The sequence below is a fragment of the Lissotriton vulgaris genome, chromosome 1_1 (genome assembly GCF_964263255.1).
Source record: "Lissotriton vulgaris chromosome 1_1, aLisVul1.2, whole genome shotgun sequence".
NCBI lineage: Eukaryota > Metazoa > Chordata > Amphibia > Caudata > Salamandridae > Lissotriton > Lissotriton vulgaris.
Window position 1 is genome coordinate 1,138,291,499 of NC_141685.1, and position 18,286 is coordinate 1,138,309,784.

At 45.7% G+C, this 18,286-nt stretch overlaps 1 protein-coding gene across 2 annotated transcripts in view; it reads left to right on the forward strand.

Annotated features, from left to right (window-relative positions):
* ANKRD52 (ankyrin repeat domain 52) overlaps nucleotides 1-18,286 on the forward strand; it is a 430,239-nt gene that overhangs the window by 338,974 nt on the left and 72,979 nt on the right. For both annotated transcript variants that reach the window (XM_086963824.1, XM_086963825.1), the window contains exons 23-25: nucleotides 11,179-11,262; nucleotides 11,501-11,646; nucleotides 17,699-17,781. In XM_086963824.1, coding sequence (XP_086819950.1) covers nucleotides 11,179-11,262; nucleotides 11,501-11,646; nucleotides 17,699-17,781 — 313 coding nt within the window. The remainder of the gene's footprint in view (nucleotides 1-11,178; nucleotides 11,263-11,500; nucleotides 11,647-17,698; nucleotides 17,782-18,286) is intronic.

An 18,286-nucleotide genomic window follows, 5' to 3' on the forward strand; every position in this document is an offset into this window, starting at 1 on the left:
CAACTGACGCATCTCAGCTGAGGTAGGGCGCCCATATGCACAAGCTCAAGGTGAGAGGGCTGTGGTCGCAACAGGATGCGGTCGAGCACATCAATTACCTAAACTAAAAGCAGTGTTCCTGTCCCTGAAAGCTTTTCAGAAACAGCTGTACGGAAACAGGGTGTTAATCCAGACAGACAACACCACGACCATGTTCTACATCAACAAGCATAGAGGAACACAGTCAGTAGCTCTTTCGAGGCTAGCACAGGAGATATGGACATGGGCCATCCCACTAAAGATAGACCTACTAGCAATACATCTCCCAGGGAAGGACAAGGTGGAGGCAGACAGACTCAGCAGGCAGGCATCAGCATCACACGAATGGGAGATCAACCAACAGGAATTACAGAAGGTATTCCGGAAGTGGGGTACACCGCAAATAGACCTATGTGCAACACACAAAAATGCAAAATGCCAACACTTCGCATCCAGACAACCAGACCACCGGTCACAAGGGAATGCGCTATGGATAAGTTGATCAAAGACATTTGCATATGCTTTTCCCCCAATCCCACTGATACACAGGGTACTCAGCAAATGCAGGATCAGCAACATGTCACTGATACTAATAGCACCGCAGTGGGCCAGACAGTCCTGGTTCTCGCAAATTGTGGAGATGGCGCAAGTACCAGCACTCAAATTCCCAAAGAGAAGGGACCTGTTATCAATGCAGAACGGAAGGGTGCTACACCCAGAGCCAGAGAGCCTCAGCCTGGCGGCATGGCTCCTGAAGATCTAGAGTTTGCACATCTCAAGCTACCGGCGAGCACAATGGCAGTGCTCAGGGAGGCAAGAAGGCCTACCACAAGAAAATGCTACGTAGCAAAGTGGAAGATATTCTCAGAATGGTGCATTAAAGAGAAACTGTAAAGAAAGATCACAAGGGAGTCAACGGTGCTAAAATACTTAACACATCTACTGCAAAGCAAACTAAGCTACACATCCCTAAGGGTACACTTCACTGCGATTGTGGCTTACACTAGAGGAGAAACCGGGAAAAGCTTCTGCCCCAGTATTGGAACTTCTATAGATTCCCATGCTTTGCATCATTCCCCGTCGTCGGAATGGGAGCCTCGGTAAATAGAAAATACCTTAGTAGTAAGCACAAAGTGAAAAAATAGGCCTAGGCCTCATCTCATTTTGTAGCTTATCCACCTCTTTTTGTAAAAGAGACCAAGTTCTTGCAGTAGCCAATCCGAGCAGCCTCACCCCATAGAACCTTCCTGAGAGAGCCTCAGAACCTCAGATTTTCTACCGCACGTTGTGCAAGGGAGTCTCCATTGAGCTCTGCTCATTTTTCTTCAATTCTTAGTATATTTTCTTCAACTTGTGTCTATTTTTCGTCATGTCTGACAAGAAGAAAGCACTTTTCAGAGCCTGTGCTACTTGCTCAAAAAAGAGATTGTTTGTCGAGGACAAGCATGAAGACTGCATATACTGCTTATATCCGGATCATAAAGCCACGAACTGCAAGATTTGCAGAACCTTCTCCACCAAGACCTTGAGGGACAGAGAGGGACGTCTCCTCACTTGGCTACAGAAAATGAAAGACCGCAAAGAACTTATGTCTTCTGACAGTGAGGGCTCCTCGTCGATGGTGTCATCAAAAAGGTCGAAAAAGAGGGGTAGGTCTCCCCCTTCTACTTCTGACGAGCTCCTTGTCAAGGCCTTGCCAGGGACCTCTGATAGGTCTGATAGGCCTGCTTCCCAAAAATCTCCTCACCACGGTGAAGAGGAGAGGCAGGGAAAGCTTGAGGAGTCGCAACCCTCAAAAAAGGCGAAGAAGGTTGTCCCTGTTACTTCACCACCCTCTGACAGGGATAGAGGAGTGAAAAAGCCTTCTACTACGACTCAGGAAGTCGTTTCAGACAAGAAACAGCGTTCGTCGACGGTGAAAACCACAGGTACGCCGACGATTTCTATTAAAAAAGACTTGTCTGTAAAATTAGCCTCGTCGACGGGCTCGTCGACGACGGCTGCGACGGCGGCACCTGCGCCGTCGACGATGCCGACGCCTGATGCCTCTTTGTCGTCGACGAAAATGACTTTCTCCACGTCGACGACGACGAGAGTCGCTGCGACGACGACGAGGACGACGTCGCCCACACCTGTGACCTTGCTGCTGACGACGCAATCCTCGACGACGAGCGCAGTTTCTACGTCGGCGCCTCCGTCGACGAAACCGTCTATGAAGGCACTACCGTCGACGACTGAAAAAATTGTTTTTTCACGCAGAAGGAGGCAAATAATACCGGAAATGACATCTCCGCGGCAAGTCCAAAAGTTTCCTCCTAACCTATTGCTGGATGAGGATTCTGAAGAGGAGGCTTATATAGATTTTGGCCAGGCTTATAGCCCTTCTGACTTACAAGTAAAAATTCAGGACATCAGTTCTGAGGAAGGGGAAATGGAACAACAGCAATATGTTCCACAAGATTATTATGAACAGAAGATGCCAAGCATGCAAGTTCCTTTACAAAAACCTTCACGTCAATCTCGGCAGGAGATGGTGGCGATGCCATCCACTCTCATCTCGGATCTACAGCTAATGTTGCAGGACTATCGGAGGCGATTTCCTACTCCTCAAGAGGTTCAACAGGTGCGCCCTCCTACACCTCCGCCTCAGTTATCACAGCCTGCGGCAGGACACTCTTTGCCTTCACGAGGGCGTGACACAGAGCCCGTAGAGCATCCACAAGAGGTAGTGCCCATTCAGGACGATACGGATTATGAAAAGGCATCATCAGATGTGGATCAACAAGTGGACCCTGACCAAGACCAGAATGTAGACTGGAATCAGGATGACCCTCGAGATCCAGACGTCACAGGGCCTGATAACGCAATCTCTCCTCCAGCAGATGTCGGAGGCTTTCACAACTTGATGGAACGAGCTTCCAAGAGATTTGGTCTGCCGGTTACCACAGTTCAGTCCGAATGTTTTTTGTACGATTTCAAAGAACCATTCCGGAAATCCGTACGTTCAATCCCCATCAATGAACATGTTTGGTCTGAAGGCTTAAAGGCTATGCAGAATCCGGCCACAGTCCTCCCTGTGCTCCCCAGACTGGAGAAAAAATATAAGGCGCCAGATGGAAGCCCGGCATATCTACTAGGTCAGCCAAAACCGGACTCGGTAATTTCCCAGGCCGCACAGAGCAAATCTAAAAACCCATCCACGCCGCTAACAAGGCCTCCGGATAAAGAGGGCATGCGTTTGGACAATGTTGGGAAAAGATTTTCCGCAATGGCCAGCCTCTTCGTTAGGGCGGCTAATGCTTTGGCGATTCTGGGGAAATGCGATCACCAGATGTGGTGTGACCTCTCTCTGTTCGTGGAGGAACTTCAGGATACATCTAAGGACGAGGTAAAAAAGATCTTACTGGAGGGAGAGCGAGCCTCTTTGGAGGTAATCGACTGCGCTATGGATATAGCAACCACGGCATTCCAAGCGCTAGCCGGCTCGGCGGTTCTGAGACGCCAGGGATGGTTGAGAGCCACGTGGTTCAAACAGGAGGTACAGAATAAAATTCTAGATCTGCCATACGATGGAGAGATGTTATTTGGCAAACACGTGGATGACGCCCTACAGGGCATAAAGAAAGACACGGATACGGCCAAGGCCTTAGGAACTTTACAATATCACAAAGTGCCCTTCAGAGGAGCAGCAAGAGGAAGAGGATTCTCCTCCTATAGAGGCGGCAATCAGCACCGCTACTCTTCCGGCTCACATCCTGGCCAAACATACAAATCCCAGTATTCTCAGAAGGGTTCTTTCTCTCGCCAGCCGCCGAGAGGACGACAAGGGCAGCAGAGGAGGGACAATACCAAGAGACAATAGCGGCCAGGTGGCTCTTTCTACTGTTCCTGTGCCCTCATTAACACCAGTGGGGTGCAGGATTGCCCATTGCCTCAACAACTGGATGGTCATAACAACAGACCAGTGGGTCCTAAACATCATCAAGAAAGGACACACGTTGGAGTTCCAAGATCTTCCTCCAACGAGAGCTCCAGACGCCTTTACACCCAAACATCTGAAACTCCTTCATCTCGAGGCCCACCAACTCTTCACCAAGGGGGAAATAGAACCTGTACCTCTCTCCCAAAAGGGGAAATGGTTCTATTCCAGGTTCTTCCTGGTTCGGAAGACGAAGGACAAGTGGCGTCCGATCTTAGATCTACGGCAGCTCAACACTTATCTCATCAAGTTGTCCTTCAGGATGATCACTCTTCGGGACATCCTCCGCCTTCTCAATCCAGGGGACTACATGGCGACCCTAGATTTGGAAGACGTTTACTTCCATGTACCCATTCATCCAGCTCACAGGCAATATCTTCGATTTACAGTAGGCAAGAGCCATTTTCAATTCAAAGTGCTGCCTTTTGGTCTCCGCTCCGCTCCGTGGATCTTTACAAAAGTACTGGCTCCGGTGGCAGCCTTTCTCAGAAAGCGGTCTTTCGAAGTCTTCCCATATCTGGAAGATTGGCTGCTAAAGGCTCCTTCGTTCCTAGAGGCGTCCAGGGCAGTCATGAGCTACAGACAGCTGTTCGAGCAACTGGGCCTTCGGCTCAACAGGGAAAAATCGATTTTACGCCCCTCCAAAACAGCGAAGTTTTTGGGCGCGATCCTAGACACGGAGTGCTGCCGGGCTTTTCCTTCGGAAGAGCGCCAGTCCAAGCTAATTCTTTTGGCTCGCCTTCTACAGACACGGAAGTTTGTCAGTTCACAAATACAAATCGCTTCTCGGATCAATGTCATCCTGCATACCATTGGTACCACACTGCAGGCTGCAAATGCGTCCACTGCAGGAACAGTTGGCAAAGCAATGGCGTCAGGTGACAGGCTCCTTCGACGACAGGATTGTCATCACTCCGGAAATGAGGAAGGCAAGCAGCTGGTGGTTGCTAAAAGACAATCTTTCCATAGGTTTACCATTCCAACTTCCACCATCTCCCATGGTATTGACGGCAGATGCTTCCATGGAAGGATGGGGAGTGGTCCTCCAAGAACTAAAGGTCAGTGGTCATTGGAGCCCAGTCCCAGTCAAGTTCCACATCAATCTACTGGAACTTATGGCCATTTGTCTAGCCTTACAGGCTTTCCTTCCGAGGATCTGCAACCGTTCAGTGCTGGTTCGTACAGACAACACCACAGCCATGCACTACATAAACAAGCAAGGCGGAACGAGATCTTGCACCCTTTCGAAGGAAGCACAGAGGCTTTGGAATTGGGTGATTCAACACAACATCACTCTTTCAGCAGAACATCTGGCAGGAACACTCAATTCCACAGCGGACGCTTTGAGTCGCCAAAAGACTATCAGCCACGAATGGGAACTGGATCAGACCATTCTAGAGGAACTGTTTGCACGTTGGGGGACCCCAACCATCAATCTGTTATCAACTCCCCAGAACGCCAAATGCCAGTCCTACGCAAGCAGGGTTCACCATCGGGAATCCTTGGAGAATGCGCTTTTGATTGCCTGGTACGGCGCATTTGTTTACGCCTTTCCTCCCATTTCGCTGATCCCGAGACTTATCCGCAAGCTCAAGGCAGAACCGTGCAGGATGATTCTGCTCGCACCAGCATGGCCCAGGCAGTTTTGGTACACAGAACTTCTTCTCCTCTCCCAAGATCAACCAATTCTCCTGCGTCCTGTTCCGTCACTGTTGACAATGGCTCACGGGCAGATTCTGCATCCAGACCTGAAGTCCCTACGATTGACAGCGTGGCTCCTGAGTTCAGAGAGTTCCAGGGTTTAAATCTTTCAGGAGAATGTAAAGACATTTTGGCCCAGGCCCGAGCGCCTAGTACGAACAAGACCTATCGGGCTAAGTGGAAAAGATTCTGCCGTTGGTGTAGGAGGGAAGGTTTACATCCATATACTTCTGCACCGCACCAACTCTTGCCTTACATCCTTTCTCTTGCGAAATCTGGATTGGCTCCTTCTTCTGTAAAGGTACATCTAGCGGCCATTTCTAGATTTAGACTTTCATCATCAGGTCCTTCCCTTTGGTCTGCAAGGATCATTAAACAATTCCTGAAGGGTTTATTCAGGGTTTTTCCGCCAGTCCGGCCTCCACCACCAGCCTGGCATCTTAATTTGGTCCTGTCACATCTAATGAAGGCCCCATTTGAACCTATTCATAGGGCCGACCTTAAGTTTCTCTCATAGAAACTGGCTCTTCTCTTGGCCTTGACATCGGCTAGAAGAGTTAGTGAGCTCCAGGCTTTCACAATTGAGGAACCTTTCCTACAATTCAAAAATGATGTTCTCATCCTAAGGACAAATCCTAAATTTATTCCGAAGGTACCCTCAGAATTTCATCTGAATGAGCCGGTGGTCTTAAAATCCTTCTTCCCGCGGCCCTCCACGCCAGCTGAAAGGGCTTTGCACTCTTTGGACATTCACAGATGTCTTAAGTTCTACTTGGAGCGAACAAGACTATTCAGAAAATCTTCCCAGCTTTTTGTTTCATTCAGCGCTCCTCGAAAGGGGTGTCCAGTTTCTAAACCCTGCATTTCCCGCTGGATATCCAGTGCAATACACTTTTGCCATCAAGCAGCGGGGAAACCACTTCAACTAGCAGTTCGTGCTCATTCTACGAGATCAATGGCTTCATCGGTAGCTCTATTCTCATGTGTCCCGATCAAGGACATATGTAGAGCGGCGACATGGAGCAGTGTCCACACCTTCACTCGCCACTACTGCTTGGATTCTTCTTTGAAAGAGAATGCAGCAGTGGGCCAGGCGGTTTTGAGGAACCTTTTCCAATAAGTCGGTGAGCTTTCCTTACTATCCCGCCTTCCTGTTTGCATATTTTGTATTACTTGTTATTATTTTGCTTTGTGATGCTTATGTGTATCTGGTTTTCTTATCAGAACTATGTATGACATTTTCAGGTACACATATTACAAAATATGCTTTTCTCTTTCATGCTAGCTATTGTGATACAAAGCATGGGAATCTATGAAAGTTCCAATACTGGGGCAAGAAAACAGGTTACTTACCTGTAACTTTGTTTTCCCAGTATTGGTAACTTTCATAGATTCCCATGCGCCCACCCTCCTCCCCATGGAAAGCTCAGCCTTATTGTCTTATGATGTTGCTGTTCACAACGGTTACGAAAATCTGAGGCTCTCACGGGAAGGTTCTATGGGGTGAGGCTGCTCTGATTGGCTACTGCAAGAATTTGGTCTCTTTTACAAAAAGAGGTGGATAAGCTACAAAATGAGATGAGGCCTAGGCCTATTTTTTCACTTTGTGCTTACTACTAAGGTATTTTCTATTTACCGAGGCTCCCATTCCGACGACGGGGAATGATACAAAGCATGGGAATCTATGAAAGTTACCAATACTGGGGAACCAAAGTTACAGGTAAGTAACTTGTTTTCTTCACCTCCCAAGTCGTAAAGAGATTCCTAGAAGGGGCGAAGAGAGTCGCACCTCCAAACAGAATGCCAGCACCAGCATGGAACCTCAACGAATTGCTGACCCAATTGATGAAGGCAACATTCGAGCCCATGCACAAGGTTACGCTGCACATGCTCACACTAAAAACGGCCTTCTTAGTAGCTATCACATCACCACGGAGAGTAAGTGAGTTGCAGGAGCTAACACTTCAAGAGCCCTACCTGCAGATACACAATGACAGGATTGGTATGAGAACAGACCTACACTTCATGCCAAAGGTGGTGTCTCTGTTCCACTTCAACCAAGCAATCCAAATACCTAGTTTTTTTCAAAAGCCAACCACAAGGACAGAGAGAGCGCTGCACACACTGGACGCCAGAAGGGCGGTGATGCACTACATAGAAAGGACAAAGGAGTGCAAAAAGACAAAGGAACTCTTTGTTTCCTTCGCAAGCCGTTTCTTGGGACGACCTGTCACCAAGAATACCATTGCACGATGGATTGCACAAACCATTCAACTATGCCACAAACAAGCTGGGCAACAGTTACAAGTAGCAGATCATGCTCACTCAACAAGGAAGAAAGGAGCGACAATTGCGTTTCTAGCTAACACACCAATTCAAGACATTTGCCAAGCTGCAACATGGTCTTCAGTGCACTTGTTCACTAAGCACTACTGTGTGGATATCCAAATGAACAAAGAAGCACAAGTGGGACAGAAGGTCTTACAACATATATTCAGTAAGCACGTCGACTTCGCGAAGTACACCAAATGTTGGGATGTCGACGCCCACCTGGGCCACGGAAATAAAAAGAGAGCGAAAAGACTAAAATTCCGGACCCAACCACTAGATGGCGGAATAATGCACAGCATAGTGAATCCAGAAAGTCTTCAAGCTGCAAAACTACACCGACAGGTAAGAAACTATACTTTAGGGCTGGACTGTTTCCATGAGGAACAGGGTCAAAACTTAATTGCGTATGGCTGGAACTGAACTGGGGTGGTGAAGTGAGCTAAAGAATGATGATGTATTCAACCCAGATCTTTGACTGGGGGGGAGTGTCTGACTGTTGACTCTGTGCCTCATGGGAACAGTTCAGCCCGAACTGCCAAGCCATGTCTTCCCTGGACCAGAAACTAGAATCATGGGACCGGGTTCGGGGTAACAGCCCTCATCAGCCAAGCTAACTTGAATCCAGTCGGAAAGTGAGCAAGGGACCCACGTCTGGGCATACCCTGCCAAGTTAGGGCGAACAAAGCAAACAAATGGAGCTGATGGATGGAGCACTGAACATTTTCAGACACTCTCCCCTATTCACAGATCTGGGTTGAACTGATCATCATTCTTTAGCTCCCTTCTCCACCCCAGTTCAGACACAGCTATATGCAAATCAATCTTGACCCTGTGCCTCTGTGTCCATCATGACTGCTGCGACCTGCCGGACCAAAGACCACTGCACACAAGCCATGCAGACCTAGTCCCAATCAACCAATAGTGCATCCCGGCTCCAGAGACCCCAAGGACCCGAGCCCCGTTCAAGCCGACTGTCCCCCCCCCCCCCCCCCAGTCTCCACTTGTAACTTATTTTTGCAGGACCCATTTTTCATTTGACTTCAACAGGCCTCCCAAAACCAAAAAGTACCTCTGCACCTAGACGCCCCAGAGCTGTCCGAGGTGACCTGTTGGTGCTGTCTTGGACCTTGGTCCCTACTTACCATAAGTCCTGAAGAGCAATCCTGTAAGTCGTTGACAAGTGGTCCTATGGAGTGTATGTTTCCCTTATAGGTTAACATTACCGCAAATCCAGTATTGTCTATTTAAATGCTGAAAACCTATCTTTAAAAGTACTTACCTGATCACGAAGATCTTGGTGCCTAAAATAATATAAAAATCTGTGTTATTTTATTAATTGGTGTTGGATATCTTTGAGTGTGTCCCATTTATTGACTGTGTGCACAACAAATGCTCAACACTCCCCTTTGATTAGCCTAAGCTGCTCGACCACACTGCCACAAAATAGAGCACTTGGAATTCTTGAAGAAAGTCCTGTAAACCAGTAAGGGTTTCCTGGACTTTCTTCAGCGTGTACTTAGTTTTAGTGTGCTCTTTAGAGACGCAGCTACCTACACCAGTGGGTACCATTTACTAGGGACTTACAAGGGTGCTACAGTGTGTGCCAATTGTATCACAATTGTACCAGTTTACCTTGTTTAGGGAAAGAGCATTGGCACTAGGGCCTGGTTAGCAGGCTTCCAGTGCACTTCCAGTCGAAAACATCAGTATTGTTGAGCAAAAATTGGGGGTGAACATGACAAAAAGGGGCACTTTCCTACAAGTGATGTCCCTCTTGGCGACCATTGTGGCCATGCTCGCCAATATCCAATCACACCGTCGACCACCTAGGTCTTCCAATATGCAAGTAGACCTACCTGCAGGGCTAGGTCCATTGTCCCGTCCATGACCCGCAAGAACGTCCTTTCAGTGTCTAGCTAGAACCCCATTATCTAGACGGAAAAACATACCACATGAAAAAAATCTGAGTCCATTGGAGTGCAGTGAGAACCAGTAATCTGGAAAATGTTTCCTGCATAGAAGCACTTGGGCTTGAAATAATTAGTGTATAGGTAGTGTAAAAACTTTATTTTTCCATTTAAGAAAAATGCATGTAGTCAAACAAATGTAGTAATTTTTATTGAAAATAATTTAGTTCTTACCAGCTTTTCAAAACAGAAATAGTAAAGGAAAAATGTAGCTTTGAATTTAGGGGTTACTTATGGCCAGAGACTAATCTTGCATGCTAATCTATTTTCTGACCTTGAAAGGGTGGGAGGCTGAGCCTGCCTTGCCAAAATTCAAACTTGTGACCTTCAGAGCACCAAAGAGATAGTGGTGCATGTTAATTTAGAGAGCCATTTTGCTGGTGTTTAGGTAATAAACATTTGAATTTCTAATTTAGAGGGTTACCATCCTCATGGTATTGTGTATCAAAACTGAAAGAAGGCAGAATTAACACTTGAACCTAGAAAAGACATCAGAACAGAGTTTTGAAAAGAGGAATTCTGCGTGCCACCATAAAACTCTTAATTTCAAGTGTTAAGTGCATAATCCTAGCTTGTACGTGCTGGGTTTTCAGAAGGAACACTTCTAACTACTCTGTGGCTAAACAGGATGGAAAATACAAACATCCTGCATGCACTGGTCTGCATGAACCCAGTATAGTGATAACTGATAGGCAATGTATATCACATACAACATGAGCCAAGCACTCAAAGCAATCCTGTTACTGCTTCCTACGTAACAGCCCATTCAGCGTGTAGATGGCTAGGCTATTGCTTACACACTAGATAGACTCCCCCATACCCCCCCCCCCCCCCCCCCCCTTTAGATGTGAACCTTGGTGTGGCCTGATGGAGAAACGTGTGAAGGCTATGGTGCCGACAGCCTAAACAGAATTAATCAAAAATCTTGAATCAGGATTTTCAGTACCTAATCTTACAGCGGCCAATGAGTCAGACTGGGTGTATGGCTGGAAATTGTAAGGAATGTGTTTAATTGAAAGGCAAGGTGGATGCCTCATCCTCTTTACATCACACAAAGCTTTGCATTTTTCTTTGTCATTGTTGCAGGTCGTGGCTCACTGGGCATGTCCTTTGCTTTCTCTGCGGTCTCCAGCTTTAAATTGATCACTTCCCTTTTCATAGTTGTCCCATCTTTTGTTTCAGAATCAACAGCCAGGACAGCACATCGGAAATGCTGGTAGACGCCATGGGTGCCAAGATTATCAATAGCAGAGATGCCAAAGGAAGGTAGCCGACTTACATCCATTCCTTCGAAATATAGCAAATTGTTGATGATTGATTAATACAAATTGTGTATGTTGTGAATTAGCCTAATTCTGTAAAGAGTTGTAGGCTTCTGATGTTTTGGGTCAGAAGAGTAATTTTGCTGAGGTCATGTATAATCATTTGGCTTGTGTAAATCATGTGCCTTCTGCAACACACACTTGATTACTTCTGCCCTCTATCCCTCAATCTTTCCATGCAGGACCCCCCTTCACGCCGCTGCCTTCGCAGATAACATTCATGGTTTACAGCTGCTTCTGCGCCACCAGGCTGAGGTAAACGCCATCGACCAATCAGGAAAGACACCTCTCATGATGGCGGCTGAGAATGGGCAGACTGCGGCAGTAGGTAGGTTTGTAAAGAAAAATGTGGCATTTGGCTCAATTTAGATCATGATATTGCATGGTTCTCATACCTCTTCGCCTGTGTCTTCTGCTCTCACAGGGTTCCCCGTGTTTCATGATGTAGTTTTTAAAATCAGTAATAACTTAGCAGACGTTGCAAGCGGAGGCTAAAGCTGCATGAGAGATCTGGGCATGACAGAGAGAGAAATCTGGTGTGGCCAATGAAAGTGAGGAAGAAAGCTGAGCGAGGCAGTGAGAAACCAGGGAAACCAAGCACCTGATGGTGGTTGAAAAAGAGAGAGATTGGAAAGTGACAGAGCTGCAAGTGCCTCATTGACAGAGCAAGGTGTAATCCTCTGGACAGTGGAGATGTGGAAAGCAAGGTTGCCTCTTACTCTACCTTCATGTCCTCCTCCTGCCCCATTTACTCTAGTCTCTTGGTAAATGATTAATGGCACTGGGCCCAGCCCCAGCATGGAGAAACAACTATGGAAATGGAGGGATTTGAAAAAACTGGCTTTCAGGGGCTGCATAGTGCACATGTTTCTAATCTATGAATGTTAGTAACCTCTGAAAGTTTGATTTTCTCTGAAGGTAAAGGAAGAGCACACCCTGGAGAAGTGAAGCCACTCCAGGAATGTACACAATCTTAGCGGCCCAGATTCACTTACCATAGATGATAGTCAGTATTTGTATGGTGACCGGGGCTGTCCCTGGAGCCGCTGGTATCCTTATGCTCTTTTAGCACACATCAAAAAATCCCTGCTTGGAGCATGCTGCAGAGTTTAATATTTGCATTCCTAAGGAACTCTAGGCATCTATCAAAACATGCTTTCAAAAAATGTTCTCCCCTATAGTAAAATCCCACAAGTTCAGTGGTATCTAGGTCAGTGGTTCTTCACCTTTTGACTTTATATGGGCACCCACTTAGTCATGCTAGAATCCGGATGCACCCGACAAAATCATTATTAGAATTCGGGGGTGCCCCCTCCCCCCAACTGACTCATTACTGGAAGCCAAGGACCTCTGCCTAAGCAATTTTGAGGACTTGAACCACAACAATAAATAAAAATGCGGCTACAGGCATTCATCAAACATACAAATTATGAAATATTTTATGTAATTCACAGACAAATGTAAAACATCAACATTATAATTTTATTGGAAAGGATGGAGCATTTCTAAATTCAATTGAGGCCACCTATTGTCCACGTTATATTCTCTTTGATGCACTTCCACTGACTCAATAAATCAATCTGAAAATAACTAAATGTTTAGCTTCCAATTGCACATTTTTTCACATTTACAGAATGTTTAACATTTTTCATCTACAAAACCTTTAATCATCTGTTTTATATTATTTAATTTTTTAATTAGCAATTGACCAGCTGCATTGTCTCTAGGACCCCCAGGGCTTCCCTAACCACAAGTTATAAACTGCTGCTCTAGGGTATTTTTCCGCTGGTTTCTGCCACAACGTTCCCAGCACTGTGATGTGCTTTAAATCTCCTCCATGTGAAGTATCACATGGGGCAGTCTTTCATAGTCTACGACCCCTTTCATCAGCCTTAGGTGCTGTTGGAGTTTTACGCTCCTGGTGGTCATTTACAAGCTGATGGGATTGCGAGAACAAAGCAAAACAATTTTCAGGAGGTCCTTTTCTGGCCTTTACACTGCTACTAAAGTGGTCTAGACTAGGATCAAAAACTCCTCATAATATTGCAATTAAAACAAGCATTGGCATAGCCTATAGGTTTCGACTCTGGGACCTTATAAGTGTTTAGCCATGCAAAACTTGATGCTGTTGCACTAATGATATTGTGCTGGCGAGACCTGTAGGTTACTGTTCTGGGTGCCTCCTAATAGGGCTGACAAGCCATAACTTTGTGACTTTATTAAACATGAAATACTGGTCAGTTATTTTTTGGGCTGAGCAGAAGCATCCGCGTTCTACTACAAATAAAGTTTGGCTACGGAGAAACAGGGCATGAATGATTTGTCTGGAGTTTTAGGAACTTACCACAGTTCTAAATATTTCACTGCAAAACCGTAAACCTCCTCTGAAGTTAGAGCTTGCCAGTGCATTAGCAGCACTGCGTGTTTCCACACACTTCCCCCCCCTTAAAAGCACATACCTCCTTATAACGATACAGTAAACAAAGCCTGTTTATTGGTTGTACTTATGCATAATTCACGTTCACAACATCCAATAATTAATATTTTAATAACAGGGGAAGCGATGGGTATCCTGTGTGAGTGGAGGCGGCAGTTCATGTTGGCCAGCACCAGAAACCGCCTTGGTGCAGGCGAGCCCTGGGATCAAATTTGGCTGAGCCCGGGAGAGCATCCTTCAGTGACACAAACGCACTATTGGGAATTGGAGACTACTCGCAACCACTTGTTCTCATAACAGTGTGCACCGGTTGAGCAGAGTGTCCTGACCTGCTGGCTCTGGCCTGGGAACAGTGTTGTCAGATTATTTTAGCATTGTCTAGTCCTAAGCCAATCAAAAAGTAGTCCAAAGTAGCCCAATATTGCTACTTGAAGGAAGGAAGGAAGGAAGGGCAGGGATAGCGTCAAGCAGGCAGTGAATGCATTGGAATTGAAGCAACGTGTGCGTCTCAAAGGTGTAAATATATGTAACTAGTGTGCGCGGAAGGCCAGAAGCTAAGCACTTCGGCCTCTGGAGGAGGACGTGCAGCCGGTCTCCCAAAATCCTGCGTAGGAGAGATGTGCCAGAAGCTGGGCATGTTTTTATTGGTATTTTGAGGCAGTGAGCCGAGGACACTGGAACACCGGGCTTCCTGTGCGAACAGGGGCGACTGGAAGGGCAGAAACCGTCGCTGTTTTATAAGATTATTGCTTCCAGTTTACATCGGACTTACTAAGAAGTCATAAATCTGTCGTTTTTTTTAGTCCGATTGTGCAGAGCCTTGGGATTTTGCTATTAGATGAAGTGTATAAATTGTGGAGGAGGAGGGCTTTGGGGAGAGAGCTCATGAGTTGAAAAAGAGAAAGGTAGGCAGATGGAATAGAGCCATTTGGTTGGGAAACTGTAAGAGTGAAACGGAATGTGATCTAAGCAGGCCAAGTAGAAAAAATAAAATTATATTTTAAAACAGTACACATTAATTCTGGAGAGGAATGAAGTGGTAGACAGAGAGACAGAGTGGGAAGGAAAGAAAAACTGAAAAAAACGCATCCTGCGCTGTTTTTATTTAATAACGGGCCGGAGGTGTTTATTTAATGACGCGCTGTCAGTAAGCTGATCCCAAGTGGGGGAGGTGTGCTATGTCTGCCTGCTGAAAATTGAAGCACTTGTGCTTGTGGTGGCCTCCGCCTTGCGGGAGTGAGGAGCAAAACAATGTTTTCAATTAAATGTGCGCTGCTGCTCGCTCCCGCAAGGTGGATGCCAGCACAGGCACAAGTGTGAGGTAAAAGGAGCAGACCAATTTCTGAAGGTCATCTCGTAGAGCAGCGCATGCGTGCTGCCTAGGCGAGACCTAAAAAACAAGGGAGACCAAGAGTCTGATTGGGATGCACTTTTTAGATGGGGCGAGGGCGATTTGGAGGTGTTTTGTCTGACTGCTCCCTTTGTGGAGCTCTTACTGCGGTTATGTCAATACAAGAAAATCTAGGACATCACCTTTATTCCATCTTCGCCTTAGACCTCAGGCTCATGGACTGTCTTGAGATTACATTTGGACCAAGCACATACATATCAGGCTCAGGTGGTACATGGACCGACCCCATCCCACCCACCTCTCCTGAGTCATGTCTACTTTTACAGTTCTTATGGAGATTCACCCAGAATGCAAGCAGATTGACTGGAACCGTCATTAAGCATTTTATCCTAGAGGGCCTTTTCAAGGAACTCTTGGTGAACACACAGGCAATGCCACAGATTCTGCTTCTCTAGTTTCTTGGAGCCTTTATGATCACTGTAGCACCAGTTCTTTCTTTGTGCTTAGTCACCCTAGCTGCACTCACTACTCCACAGAAGTCCGCACCTTTCATTCCATGCTTATTTTCATATTTCACCATACTAATTCACCACTAATCCTTTATGGGTTTCCAGAGTAGCGTGCTACTCGCCAAAATAAGCGCTTCAATACCCCATCAGGGGTTAGAAGCGCTATATAAATAAAAACCTTCTATCTTCTATCCTTCTGCTATCCTTCTGAATCCAAATAACTGACTAACATATCCACCACTTAAAATTTACTTGCATGTTTCTCTATACTAATTCAACACTAATCCTCTATGGGTCCTGGAGTAGCGTGCTACTCGCCGAAAAAGCGCTTTGACGCCTCGTCTGGGGTAGAAAGCACTATAGAAATGCAATTACAATACAGTCCAATACTTGTAGTTCATTTGGCCACAGCCCAGAAACCAGAGCTCCTTGCTCTTCGTCCTTCCCCCCCACACTGCAGGAGCTGGACATGTGCTCTGTGCTGACACTCTAGGTGGGCTTCAAAAATATTTTTAAGTGTTTGTGCATCTCCAAGTGGTGGAGGATTACATATTGTCTTCATTGCTTTAGGGTCCAGCCCTTCCATACTCTTTTTTTTTTTTAAATGTTTATTATTATTCTCCTTAAAGAGGACTCGTCCTTTGATGTTCTTTGTCAGATTCATGACAAATCCTTTTGAGGAGTTCTGATTTTCATGAGAAGGAATACCCATCTGTGTCCTTGAAAGAGGTGTTCCTTTAACCACAATATTGTAAACATGTTTTACACTGGTCAGTTTTCACTATAAGGGTTCTTAAAATTTTTGAGATGCAGGAAATAAACCCAGACCCTCTACACATTTAGAGCAGCCGTCTAAAGTGAAACATGGCAGACAAGCTGCTTGACCAGGGGGATTTTTCTTTTAAACCTTTTTTCAGTTTTGCATTTTGCCTATTGTAGAGCAAAACTCTGGGTATACATAGAAACAAATTCTGCAAATGACCAGTGTAGATTTGCTGTATTTGTTCAATAAAGCTCAACTCTGGACATTAACAGCCAACGTGAACGCCAATGCCCATTGTTCCTTCAAAGTGAGAGTGGGTCATTAGGTTTTCTGATAGTCTTGTTTCATTCAGCTGAACGACAATGTTAACTTTCTTAGCATAGAAATCTTTTTGACTTCTATTTGCTACAAGCATGGGCAAAAACTATAAGCGTTTATGGCAACTTAGTTTTGATATTAGAGCTAGATTTGTTCTTTGGTTGGCCCTTTGTATTTTTCTTTGAGATTCTTTGGGATTTCTCATTATTCAGCCCATCATATTGCCATGCCCTAGCCCATTAACTTTGCAATAACAATAGTAAAGGCTTAAAGTTAGGTGCCAAAATCCCCATCTACTGTTTAGGGTCAACGTTTCAATCTCTTATGGTTTGCTGCCGCAAAGGTAGCCCTGTATGCAAACAAGGCAATAAGGATGGGGGAGTTTCAATCAATCAATCACAGCATGGAACAGTAGCCCTTCTCCCCCACCATGCACTTTTCAGCTTCTACCTACTTGAATTGTCCCACTGAACATTCAGAGAGTGATGACAGCAGCACTTTCGGTTGACGTTTCAATTGTTGATGTGTGTGACACAGTTGCATACATGGATCCTAGTTAACATTCTGAATCATTTATTGTATACACATCAACTTGAAAGATGTCTGACATGTAGACTACACAGCCCTCCAAAACCACTTCAAGAAAAAATGTACCTTTGTAATCCTGCCCCATTGGACTATTTCTGCTAAGATGTACTCTCTTCCACCATACCCCTTAATGATTTTCCCCTATCTGTCTGTCTTCCTCAATGGTCTGAAAACGTGACATTTGTGAATGTTAAGGGTCCGTGCTTATCTCAGTGAAAGCCTCCTGACAACATAAACGCTCACAGCAATGCAGCACCTATCACGTTTGCTGTCGTTCCCGAGTTTTGAACAGTTATGCCCCATCCACAACTCATGTGACAAGCTTTCAACATTTACTGTTTCGTATGGTACCAATGCCATTCTGTCTTATGTGCCCTTGACCACATGTTATTATGTTTTTTGTTTTTTTAACAGAGTTCCTGCTGTTCCGAGCAAAGGCAGATTTGTCTGTGCTTGATGTCAACAAGAACACAGCACTTCACCTGGCCTGTAGCAAGGTAGGATGCAGGCATCTTCTTAGAAGAAAGTGTTCATTGCAAAGATTATTCTATGATAGTAAAACTTATCCCCATGGCAGCACATTTTGCAGTTCTTCCCCCTCCCTACCTTAGAACGGCTCAGGGAATGGGGTTGGGTCCATTTGACTTGACTTTGAAAGAAGTGTTTTCGGGAGCTGGAGAGGAGATGGTAAAAAATACTAGCCCTTGAACCATGGCTTTAAAAAGTCTTTTTGTTGGATATTTCCACCTGTAGAACAATCCCAGGCGTCAGACTGGATATGGAAACTTCAAAGCTCTTACTTGACCGGTAGGGGGCACATGCTTTGGATCAACGCTGTAAGTGGCATCAGATGATGTCACCAAAGCTGTAGAGCGCCCGCCCTGCACAATGACGTCAGTTCACTTGTTTCCATGCCTTCTGCACGGATCTGGAGCTACGCTCTCTCTGAAGAGATTTTTTTCCTCACTTTGAGAAAGTGCCTCTTTTGACATGGTTAGCTCC